This window comes from Cariama cristata, unplaced genomic scaffold, assembly GCF_000690535.1.
Source record: "Cariama cristata isolate BGI_N322 unplaced genomic scaffold, ASM69053v1 scaffold19636, whole genome shotgun sequence".
Taxonomy (NCBI): Eukaryota; Metazoa; Chordata; class Aves; order Cariamiformes; family Cariamidae; genus Cariama; species Cariama cristata.
The window spans coordinates 23527-35722 of record NW_009622905.1 but is presented as its reverse complement, the minus strand read 5'-3'; the positions used below and the strand labels follow the sequence as shown (position 1 = coordinate 35722).

Genomic DNA, 12196 nt, shown 5'->3' with positions numbered 1-12196 from the left:
CCCTTCCAGCCCAAATGATTCATTGATTCCACTGTGTTGAGTGTAACCAGATTCGGCACTGGAAAGGCTAGATCGTGTGCACTAGTAGGCAGAGGAATAAGCAACTACAGAACCTGCACGAGTGTCTTACACATCAGATGCCAGCAAAGGGAAGAGGTGTTCCACTTGAGCAGAGGGTCTTTCAGTGCTGCCTCTTAATGTGTCTGCTTGGGATAAATGAAGTATTTTGAGTGGAAGCTAAATGGTCTAAGTCACATTCATTAAATGTTCTAAATTAAACCTAGCTGTGCTTTTGTCTTTATGAAAAGCTTCCACTTCGGGAGAAAAAGACAACTAACTTTTAAAGAAAATTCTTGCTACTCATACTTCTGAAGCACATGTATAAATTTAAACAACTCTTTTAGTACTAACCTTTATAGTTGATGTCCAGTGCCTTCCTACTTGAACCTTTGACAGGTAATGAAGTTAAAACTCTCTATCTATAGGTGTTAGAGTTCTTATTTCTAGACAACTTCTGGCACATCAGTGACTTAAGATTCAAGTTTTTATTGGAATACTTTCTTTTTTATACTTGACACCCTCCAGGTGCTGGTCAGCTTAGTGTTACTTCTAGGAAGAGAGAACAATAAATATGCAAATGCAAAATGGAGAATAACTAGCTTCACAACAGCAATCAAAGATGTGGAGGTTAATAGCAAGGTTAGTGCATCTTGCTGACATTACAAGTTACTTTTTGAAACCTGTGTGGCCAAGCCACAAACTGCACGCTTTACAGCTTCAAGGAATCCAAGGGAAGAGGGCACTTCAGGAGTAGCTCATAGGCAGGATGTAGCAATGGATTTCCTTGGGAGAGCCCGTGCCCGCTTTCATGTAGGTCCATGGGCCAGGTGACCACACTGAGTAAGTGACACTGTTTCAGAGCCTTTGTGATTCCTTTCTTCTAGTCGTAATTTCAGATTATCTAGGAGTCTTTGCAAGTGTAACTAAGCTGTTGATATGTGAGGGAGTGTAGCCCTGTAAGCAAAGAATTGTTTCAGAAACCGGGGGAAGTGGCTGTTTGGACCGTCTTGTTATCCTTCCTCTGGAAAAGAGAGGGCTGTGAGTTTCAAGTAGGAGCAAAGAGTCTTCCAACAGAAGAAAGCTGGTAATAAGGAAGAGAATATTTTTTTTCCTCTCTATGTAGATAATCAGGGGAGGAGGGTGGCAAGTGGATTAATTAGCAGCCTTTGCTAAGTTTTAAGAAAGTTTTCCAAGTTCTAAGAAAGTTATTAAAGAAGAAAAAAATGTTTAAATAGTAGATTGCCAAAGCCTGGGATCAAGTCACCCAGGGATTTGTGTAATCTGCTATCAAGGCTTACAAAGGTCATCCATGCCAGATCTTAATGCAGAGTGTACCAAGTCCTGCATTAGTGCCATGAGTGGGAATAGATCGTCTCTTGAGATCCCTTTTGACTCCAAATCTCTTGATTCTGTGCAGTGGTACAGCAGCATCCTTAGCTGGTTCAAGTTGCAGGAGCCTTTGGAGCACAATGGGGTGTGGTTTATGTAGTACTTGGAATATTATAATGTCTCTGAATTATTATTTTTTTTTCTTCCCCTTTGATAGGGATGAAGTGCGAGCTCCAATTCCTCAAAAACAGGAAATTTTAGTAGAGCCTGAGCCCTTGTTTGGAGGTAGGCTTGTGTTCTTATTTTGGTTTTTTGTTTTCTTTACCTTGAGATGAGCTAAGTGACGAAAGAAAAACAGAACTTGCTGAATGTGAAGAAAGCATTGTATGTATTTTTATTCTTGCGTTTTTTTCCCTGCTGCAACTCTGCAGCCATGTAACATGATTACATACTTGGAACTAACACCAGTGTTACTGAAAACCTCGCACATTAGAGATGCTGCATTCCCAGTGGTACTAATTTGCCAACTCCTGTTTCATGAGACTTTGTGAGACAGCAGCCAGTTAGCTATCATAAGTATACATCTGCGTTCTGGGGGTTTAGAACCATGTGATACTGCTGTGAAAGTGTTCAAGGTGGTGGGATAAAAGATTTAACCTTGACTGATGAGTGAAAATGAAGAGCACAAATGCATGCTTCTTGGGGAAGGGCTGAACTGTATGATTACTCATTTTCTCCATGTCTCATTTAGGAATTTAATTTGTTCTTTGAGCTGCACCATGCAGCTAGTTGTCTTGTTTGTTTTCTGAAGCTGTTTATCACTTTTGCTTTGGAAACTTTTTTTTGCCGTAAGAAAACAGGTGATGGAAATGCTATTTTCTTTTGAGTGCTTGTCTAAAACACTGTTTAGTACTCATGTAATACACTAATGCTCTGTATCTCAAAACCTCGACCTCAAATCTCTGCTGTAGCGGTTCTTTTACAGCAGAAGAGGGGTGGAACTTCTGTAGCAGAACTGGATTACCTGGTGCCTTATCCTCTCCTTTTATATAGTGTCCATGTCTGTATGGAGATCTAAGGCTCTCTCTTCTTATGCTTACTCCTCTAGCCTTGTGAGGCTGTGGCTTTCTCATGTTGACCAGACCGTTCCTGGCTGGCTGCATGGCTTTTGCCATGTCGAGTGGATTGAGAGTCTTGCCCTTTTTATCAAGGAAGGGCATGCAAGTGCTCATCTTTAAAGTGGTCTCATTCCCATAGGAACTGCTCGTTGTTTAGTTCCTGTGCTAGAAAGGAGAGGGAGGCCAAACTTCAGGTTTACCCTGGAACTGGTTTTCTCGTGATCCTTTTTTTCAACATCGGGGAGGTCTCTAGCCAGGATGCACAAGCTGAGAGGTGGTTCCAGAGGAAGATGCCCTGCTGAGGGCTCTCTGAAGACAGTGCACTTGTTCCTATGGCCCAACAGAATTTTTGACAAAGGTCTGTAGAATCCTATGAATTCAGGAATGTAAGAAGTGCAGGATTAAGATCTGCTGACCTGAATGCTTGGTCCTGTTCTACCCACTTGTCACACGCTGATCTCGGACGCCCTGTCACTGACTACCCAACTGATCTGTGGATCGGCGATAGCCTCCTGACACTGTCTGGTCCGCCAGTGCTAATATGCTCACTAATGCCGCTTCTGTTTATAACATGAAGAAGCCTGGCAAGCTAGCTGAAACTGGAGAGGTGCTGCACTTGGTCTTTTCAGCTCTCACCTCAAAGCAGGAGACGTTCCGGTTTCTGTTTTTAACAGTGTCATATTGAGGTGGTTGTGTGAGCTTAAGTTTTTGTTCCAGGTGAAGAGATGACCCTGTCTATTTGTGCTCTGCCAGATACAGGGATCCCATTCTGCAGTACAAAGGATATCAGGAAAACATCTACCTGGACTGCCATGAACATCTTCACCAGCGCTGCCAGGCTGTAGCTAAGCCTGGCAAGGGAAATGCTGCTTTTGCTGAAGGGGTCCTTCAGTTGCTATTCTTAGCTGCAGTTTAAGTTGCTCTGAAGTTGGCTTTAGTGGGTTGTGTTTGTGCCTAAGCATTTGGAGGTGAAAGAGATGTTACTTACAGGAGTTAGGCAGTATTTACAAACGTGTTCCTCATTCAGGCTTACTTTCTTTTTCCATGATAGTCTGTATGGGATACACGGATTCTTTCTCTCATACTCTGTATGAGAAGAATGGAAGCAACAAGAACTGTGTGCCATTCTCTGTGCCCTTGGTGTGGCCCAGGGTGAAAGGTGCAGCAAGCACTGTGGGTGCAAACCCAGAAGGGTCTCTAAAATCAACTTTTGGAGATATTCGCTTTGTGACCTGTGCGTAGGTCATGCTTTCCCACAGTAAGTGGATTTTTCTTACTAGAGGTTTCCAGTGGATATATGTTGTATTTATGTTACTTTGTTTAATTTATTATTTATTATGTCTTGTAACAATAAGACTTTGAAAGTTCTATCTTAAATTTTTTGTCCTTTCAGTTCATAGTAATGTACGTGAATAGTTGGAATAAGATTTGGCTGGCAGTTCTGGTTTGCATTCCAAGTTCAGTGGCTGTGCTGTACCATAGGATTTCAGTGGTACTTTTAGGTACTGTTCTGGTTATCTGTCTGGGCCGCTGTCTCTGTCCAGCTGCAAATAATCTATTCTGAAGGTTTCTCTGCAGATAGTGATACTGGATCCTGTGGAGCAGTGTGACTGTTGCCAGTCCAGCCAAGAAGTTGGGACAGGAACTGGATAAAAGATTAGAAAAGAATAGAAATGCGTTGTGGAAAAAATGAATGTGTCTCCTAATAAAGAAACTCCCACAGGGTTTAATCTTTTGAAGGTTTTCATCTGCTTGAAAGCCTTTGGTAAAAATCTTCACTGGAATTGTGATGTGATGATGCTGTGACAGCACTGCCACTACATACTGATGGGCCTTGGTGAGCCCATCAGAAAGGGCTACATTTAAACTTTTGTGTAATGTTGATAGATGTTTTGTTTCTGGGGTAACGTTTGCTGGAGGGAGGATGTGTTAGGAAATGGGTCTTACAAACTACCTATTTCCATCCTCCTTCAGCCCTTCCTAATGGCCTTACTCCCACATCACTCATGCTTTGCATTCCCATTCTGTTTTCCCATACATGTGATGGAAAGTACTAATATGTAATTATTTTGATAGTATATTTTTGAAATAATTCTTGAAATTTTTTTTTTTTTAAGCTCCTAAAAGACGCAGACCTGCACGCTCGATATTTGACGGCTTTCGGGATTTTCAGACAGAAACCAGTAAGTGTCTACAGATCAGTAAGGTAGACATTCTGTTTGTTTTGTTTTTAACGCAAGTAAGATTGAAAAATAGTTTCCGTTGTAGGCTAGGACAGCTTGCAGTTGTTGAATGGTTTTTAAATTGCCTACTGTATAGCAGAAGGGTTTTTTTTTAAATAACGTTATTAGGCTGTTCATTGTTGTAGTGTCAGTACAGTTTGCTGCTGGTATGTCCCTTCCACGTTTGTGGTACAGTTATGGTTGTTAGTTTATTGTTCTGGGGTGGCTGAAAGGAGAGTACTGAGTAATGGACACGCAAAGCAGGTAGTGAGGATACTGGTCCAAACGCGTGCCTGTTTTGCATAAGTAAAACCTCCAGACGGTATATTCTGTCTGCTTTGGTATGGCAAATATTTTCTTGATAACTCTCAAAAAAACCCTTTTTCTGCTCTAGAGGGAATTGAAATGCGGGAAGAATCTAACACCCACGTAGAAATTAAGTTCATCCACTGAATTTTTCTTGGCTAGCCAGTGGTCGTTCTGGCACTTGAATTAGATTTGAGTAGCCCAGAGACCTCTTCCTTGGCTGCACACAAGGTTCTCATGAATTTAATTGCTGTTTGCCACCGTCTGTCTGTTCGCATGCAGAATCTCCAAATGACAAAACATTGGCTGTTATTTAAGCCTTTAAGTTTCGTAGAATATCATTCTTTGGCAGCAGAACACCAGGTATTTCACAGCTGAGTTAGAGCTGCTGTGCAGTTGTTATCGCTGATGTTGCTGGACTATTCAACAGGTCTAACCATGGACCAGGTTCCCACGTGGTCAGGTGCTGTTGGATGCTGAACTGAAAATAAATATTCGTAATTAATTTCTTTCCCCTGACAGGTTTGATCAGGGTTTTCCACTAGTAATGAACTCGTCAAGCACTAAAGTCACTGGCAGCTGTGTAAATGAAAATACACGATTTACAGACTCATCATACCCTTAATTTTTTTTCTCATCATCTCTACTCTGTTATAAGGCATTTAGAGATGCACAATATGTAAAATCGTTGTGAGGGCTTATGATGAAACTTTACCATGCTTTTTGGTAAAACTTCGTAGGTGAATATCACTATCTAGCTGTCTCTGAAAATGCAGCGCTGGCCATGAAAGTCCAGATTATTTCCTGGCTCCTAGGCCTGCTCCACAGGGATGCTTTTTTCCCTGTGGGGATCCAGTGTCTGCTCAAAAATGGTTTGTCCACTATGGCACATTGACAGCTCCTTTCACTACTGGAAGGTTTTTGGTCGTGGGATAGTTATTGCCCGTTTCAACTGACTTGGTTCCATAAAATACATTGTATCACTGCATTTTTGGGTGAGCAATTGCCATGATTTACCTTTATTGTATATGGTCATGTCTACGTAGGAAATAGGTTCTGCATTATCTTGAATGGAATTGGTACCACTAAAAGAAATGTGCTCAAATAGGGATAAACGAGGCTGAAAACCTGTTCACCTGCAAGAGACAGTGGTATCTAGAGCCGATTGTGGGAAGAGTAGATATTTAATATAAACATCCACAGATATTTCTCTGTGTAAACTAAGTCTGTTTGAGTTTGGTGGGTTTTTTTTTTTCCTTTTCTGTAGATTGCCTTACAGTCAAGAAATAGAAACACTGAAATAGAAATACTGCAAGTAGAAGTTATGATGCTACAATCTGGCTCAGTTTACCCTTTTAAAAGCATCACTGGGGACAAGTCATGGCTTTTTTTGTGCTCATTTGTTTTCAGATACTGGCATATGACCCCCCTCTGCTGATACTCAATTTATTAAGATGTTTTTTTAAAGGTGAAATAGATTCCCAGTGCTTGAGAAAGCTAGCTAGGGCAAGCGGGGTTCTTACCTTACATAGCCGCTAATCTTGTTCCATGTGGTCTAACCTTGTGACTCTAGTGCTGAAGTTTTGTGTATGAGCATATAGCCAATAATAAATCCATCTTGTGAGTGTTTTGTCTAATTTGGCTTCCTTTTCTCTTGGGGCTGTGCAGTTCGACAGGAACAGGAGCTACGAAATGGAGGGGCAGTAGATAAGAAACTCACTACTTTAGCAGACCTCTTCAGACCTCCCATTGATCTGATGCACAAAGGCAGCTTTGAAACGGTAAGTTTTGAAAATTTGGTGCAGTTCCTTATGTGATGACTGCGTACAGTGTGGAAGCCTTGTGTTAGGCTGGTGCCATGTATGGATCCATTGTCGGATGGTCAGAAAGTTACAAAAGACCGTATAGCGATAAGTATTTGATGGACCGCCTATGGAAATGTTGATGACTTATCAAAGGAGTTAACTAATGATGGTAGACCACACTGATAATGTTTAAATGTCAGTGTGGCAAATAACACTTTGTGAAAGTCTTTTGTGCACAAAGGAGGCTGGTCAAAATGGAAAAATTGCATCCTTGGAAGTATCTCTTTAGAGTACGATACAGAAGAAGCTGAAGTAAGATTGCTGTTGATAACCAAGCAAGTACTTTGCAAGAAGCTCAGGCAGAATTATGTTAACACAGCTAAGTGGTTTCTGATACCTGAGCTAGTAAAAGTATTTGAGTGTGGCTTTGCCATGAAGGCACAACTTTATCTTCAGTAGAGGTCTTGCTCTTGTATAAAATTGCATCTGGTAGTGATGGAAGAAGTATCCAAGAGATTGTTTGTCTGAGAATGGGACTGTTAGCTTTAAATAATTTCAGGTATCACCTTTCCTGTCTGTGTAGGCATGTGTGGATCTAGTCATAAGTTGTTATGATACAGATTGGTGATTTAACTAATGATTAGAGATGAGTATATATTTTTATTTTTCAAGTTTATAGTTTCCAGATTTCTTCAGAAGTTCCAGTTACCACTGAACTTCTACTGGTCATCTTTAAGTAGCTGAGTTTTATTATTATTATTATATGATAATTTCATGAGAATGCAAACTAATGATCAAATGGTGCGATACAGGTGCTGCAAACAGTGCTGGAGATCTCACTGTGTGAGCTGAACAAAAATATTATTTACATCCTTTTCACATTTACCTCTACTGCCATGCACAAATACTAGAGCACTGCTGGAGAATTTTTGGAGAAATGCTGTGTGCCTTTATTGATTCTCCAGCTCTCATCCTGTTGGCCTCACCTCTCTTCTTAGGCTTCTCAAATCACCAGGGATCAGTTGACTTGTCACTAATTCCTGCATTCTGACAGTGCCCTCTGTATGTTTAATCTTCTAACAAAATTCCAGATTTTGAAAGGATGCTGACAGAAAATAGCTGTGTCTGCCTCAGCAAGTAATTTGGTGCAACAGAAGCAGATGAGCAGGCTGAAGTAGTTGGTGCTGAAGCCTCCCTGCCTTCTGGTTCAGGGTTTACTTCAAACAAGGTTGTGTCTGCCAACTGATGATACCTACTGGGTCTGTGGTTCAGAGCTGTTTGTGAACCCAGCGAATGTACAGTTAAAGGCAACAGTAAAGGGAATTCACGTGAAAAGAGCCAGTGCTGCTCCAGACTGGAACATATACACCGTAGGCGAGTGCCCTCTGACCTCTGCTGTGGAATTTTGAGATGTGTGCTAGTCTTCTCTCCTGTCTTGCTGAAAACATATCAGGACTTCAACAGTGTTGATTGTGACATCCACCACAGTCAAAAGTAATTTCAGAGGATGAAATAACTGATAGATTTGATTGTCCTAAAGTCTCTGCATGCTTACTCAGTCTTGTAAATTAAAAAAAAAAAGAGAGAGGGGTGTATATACACACCTTGTCCTGTTCTTTGCAGTAACTCAGATTTAAAGACATGTACATTTCTGGTCTTGGTATTTACCTTTTTGTGTTCCTGTACAGTTCCTTGTCCCATGGGATACCCTTCATTTCAAAGTGATGCTCCTCAACTTCATGGCAATAAAAAAATCTTCAGCTTCTCAATTTGTTGACCATTACCCCTTCCATTTTACCTTTTATGACTGTAGACTATTGTGCTGCTTCAGCCTGGGACAATGTTAGGTCTCCTGTGAATCCAGTAACCGGAGTCTCTCAAAATTCATCTCTAGCAAGCTGCCGTTAGCTTCTTCCATCTTTGTCCGCTTAGATAAACGTGTATAATCTATATAATAAATCAGAAGTGTTTATCCCATTCCAAAGTACCAAAGACTAAATACTGTCATTTTGATGCTCTTGTAGTTTAGTGTTAATCTAAGTAGGCTTTTATTATTATTATTGGTGTGTGGTGGGTTCTGACCTCTGGAGGGGTGTGCAAGAACATTCAGCCAGTGTTGTGCCATGTACATTTATCACAGAATCCTTTAAAATTTATGACTTTATTCAAACTTAGCAAGAGTGGTGGCATCTGATCTTGCTAAGGTTTTCATGTGTCTTTGTTGCTCATCTTTTGTTGCTCCTCCTCTTTGGGTACTCTAAGGTTCATTTTGATAGTAAGTAGATTTAGTTATCTTTGGTTTTCCCCGAGAAACTTCATTTTTCTTCAATTACAGAGAAACTTTGTTATCAGTAAGGTGTAAAAAGTTGCCATTTCATTTTAACTTGGTGATACTCGCTTTTAAGAGTAAGTGAGAATTAACTTTCATTGAAGAAAAATTTTCAAGTGTTGAATGACATTGATTTTTTTTTTTTAAACTTCCTATCTGTGAAAAAGCAGTGTGCTTTACCTACAGAACAACTTACGATCACTATCCTTGCAAAGTTAAATGTATGATTAACTAAATTACACCACAGAAATGTGGTGAAAAAGATTTGATCCAGAAAATCTGTAAAAGACTTCCTTTTAATCCTGCAGGCTTTTTGAACATGAGCCACTAGATGTTATTTACCTAGTGACTGGTGGAATGGGGCTATGTAAGCCAGAGGCAAACAACTGATGGGCCAGCAAGGTGGCAAGATGTTGACCTAAACTGCCTTTATTTTTTTTCTTTTCCTTCTAGAAAATTTCAGAGGAACTTTCAGAGCTTAAATACGCAGTGTCACTAAAAAGTCTGTATTTGAGTAGCATTGCGTGGTTATACGATTAGGCGACTGTCAGTTAAGATTGCACAAGGGATTTGTAACTGTCGTTTCCCGACTGTAATATTGAGCTTTAATGTGTATTAAGCTTCAGAGTTATCTCCTTAATGTAGAATCTACTAGGAATAAATCACTAGAGTATAATAAATAAATTGCACACCAGACATGCTTTGTAAAGAACAGCATGGTTTTGTTCTGTTTTCAAAGACTGCTTTCAAGAATTGCAGGTGTTCATCTCTTTATGCATATGATGTGAGGGATGATTTAATTTGGGAGGGGTACACACCAAGTTGACTTAGTTTACATTTCTTCTTTCGTGAGGAGATAGTTCTGGCATGTGCAATTCTGTGCTTAACAGTCATTAGGATTTCGGTACTTCTGTGGAGCGACAGAGTTGCAGAGTTTCAAGTCTGTCTATATGAAGTTTCCTCATTTTACAAGTTAAGCCTTTTCTAGCTGCTCCCTGCTTTACAGCTGACGCTGAATTGTTCTTTTTTTTCCTTTGTACATAACAAGCGGCAATAGTTTGGAAGCTAATCTAGTCATGACACTCAAATGGTGCATTATGTTTGCATAAGGTTCTTCTAGACTGGCCATTTGCATAAGCATATCCTGCAGATGCACCTTTGGCACAGGAATGGCTGGTTGATGAAAGAATGTGTGCCCTGGCCCAGGCAAGAAGCCTAATTGTAGGACAAATAGGATATTTCTTGTTAAATAATCTCATGCTCTGACTTTCTGTCATCTGTTCTCTTCCCAAGTGAATCATGCTTGATTAGCAGATGTCCAGAAGGTCACAAGATGCTGGCTCCACTTCCTTTTTTCTCTCTGCTGACTTAAAGGAACAGTGTGTTTCAAGAAAGCTGAGCAAGGAAGAACCACCACAACATTTATAAACCATCCATGGTTCAGAAAAGGCGAATGAGAGGAAAACATGTTACTTTTAGTAGTGCAAGAGCTAGAGGTTATCCAGTGAGATCCAGTATTGAGTGTAAACCAAGACTTCTTTCACAAATTTTCTAACTAGGCTGCTGATTTGTTGCTCTGTGTTGTCGTAGCGATGAAAACTGTGAATGGGTAGAAAGCGTAAAGGTAAACTTAGAATGACTTGGTATGGTTTTTGGTTTTGTATCTGGCCTGTTGTATCTGAGATCTGTCTTTGAACGTTCCTTCTTCCGATTGCTGAAAGCTTGAACAGAGACGCTTGCAAAGGGTGGTTGTTCTGTACTTGCCCTGTCTGTGTGCTGTTAAGTGCCTGGCGCTGCCCTTTATACCTCGAAGGAGGAGGAGAAATGGGAGGCAGCTGATTTTGGAAACAGTGGATCTAAAGCCATCAGACATAGCTTTTGGGATGTGCAAGGCAGCTCTTGAGCCTTCCCTTGTTCTTTTGTCACTTACCAAAATGACCCACCAATATAATCTCCAAACCCATGGCATTTCTTCCCCCACACTTTTCTCTTTCCGCTCACCTCCTCCCCCTCAGAAAAAAAAACAGTAGCTGTGTAAGGGCAGAGTTGTGCGTGTGTGAGATGGTAGCAATTTAACTGTGTCCTTTTAAATGTTAAATGTGAAACCTGTTGTTTTAGAAGGAAATTAAAAGTAGTTTCAAAGGCTGTACCTGCTCTACAGGTGAAAACTCATCTTTGCAAATGTTCTGTGTGGAATTTCCTGCTTGCCTCCTTTCAAGGACTTTAGCTGGACAGAGGAGAGGTAGAGACAGGTTTTCACTAATATCAAAAAATACACAAAGTAAGTGTAGAAGAGTGAGATGCACTTTCCAGCTTTCTAGTTATGTATTTTTGAGTTTGTTCTTTTAATCCAATATGGATTACATTAGAATACAGGACTAAGGCAATCCAATTGACTCAAATAACATGAGGATTTTTGTTCCCTTTAAACTTGGGCAGTGCCTCTAGGCCTCATCTTAAACTGGTTTCCTAGAATTAATTCTCAAAATCCACAGTTAGCTCAGAACAAGTCTTTTAAATAAAAGCATAATGACTAGATTTAAGACTCTTACCAGTTACTTAGGTGTCACCTGCCCCACTTTTATGACCTGGTGACCAAATACTGGATTCTGACACTGTAGTAGTAGTGGTAAGTAGTTAGTGTGAGGTCCCTTGAGAGAACACGCTTCTACATTCATTTTTTTTCCTTTGAGTAAAATAAAACTTGGCTCTGCGGGTCACTGGGCCATGCAGGTTAATTTTGTGGACTGAGATTCTTCAGTTTGTGAAGCTAAGTGTGTGGGGTTCATGTGTCTGTCTATCACACAGTGGATAGGCTGACTATTTGAAAGCACACTGGCTAAAATTAATTTTAAAAGTAAAAGTTTTGGTTTGGGGAATAAAATATTGCCTAAAACGGCAAAATCTTGCATAGCATCCTAATTCCTTGGATTTGCTGTTAAGTGCATTACCAGCAGGATGGTGAACACACTTATACTTTTTTTCTTTTTTAAAAGGCAAGAGAGTTCGTATACTAGTTCCAGTCTT

At 40.4% G+C, this 12196-nt stretch overlaps 1 protein-coding gene across 1 annotated transcript in view; it reads left to right on the top strand.

The window, feature by feature from the left end:
* Positions 1-1606: 1606 nt before the first annotated feature.
* UBXN7 (UBX domain protein 7) overlaps positions 1607-12196 on the top strand; it is a gene marked incomplete at its 5' end in the record, with an annotated part of 20309 nt that continues 9719 nt past the window's right edge. The window contains 3 exons of the mRNA XM_009702531.1: positions 1607-1674; positions 4625-4690; positions 6704-6816. Of these exons, the coding sequence (XP_009700833.1) occupies positions 1607-1674; positions 4625-4690; positions 6704-6816 (247 nt within the window). The remainder of the gene's footprint in view (positions 1675-4624; positions 4691-6703; positions 6817-12196) is intronic.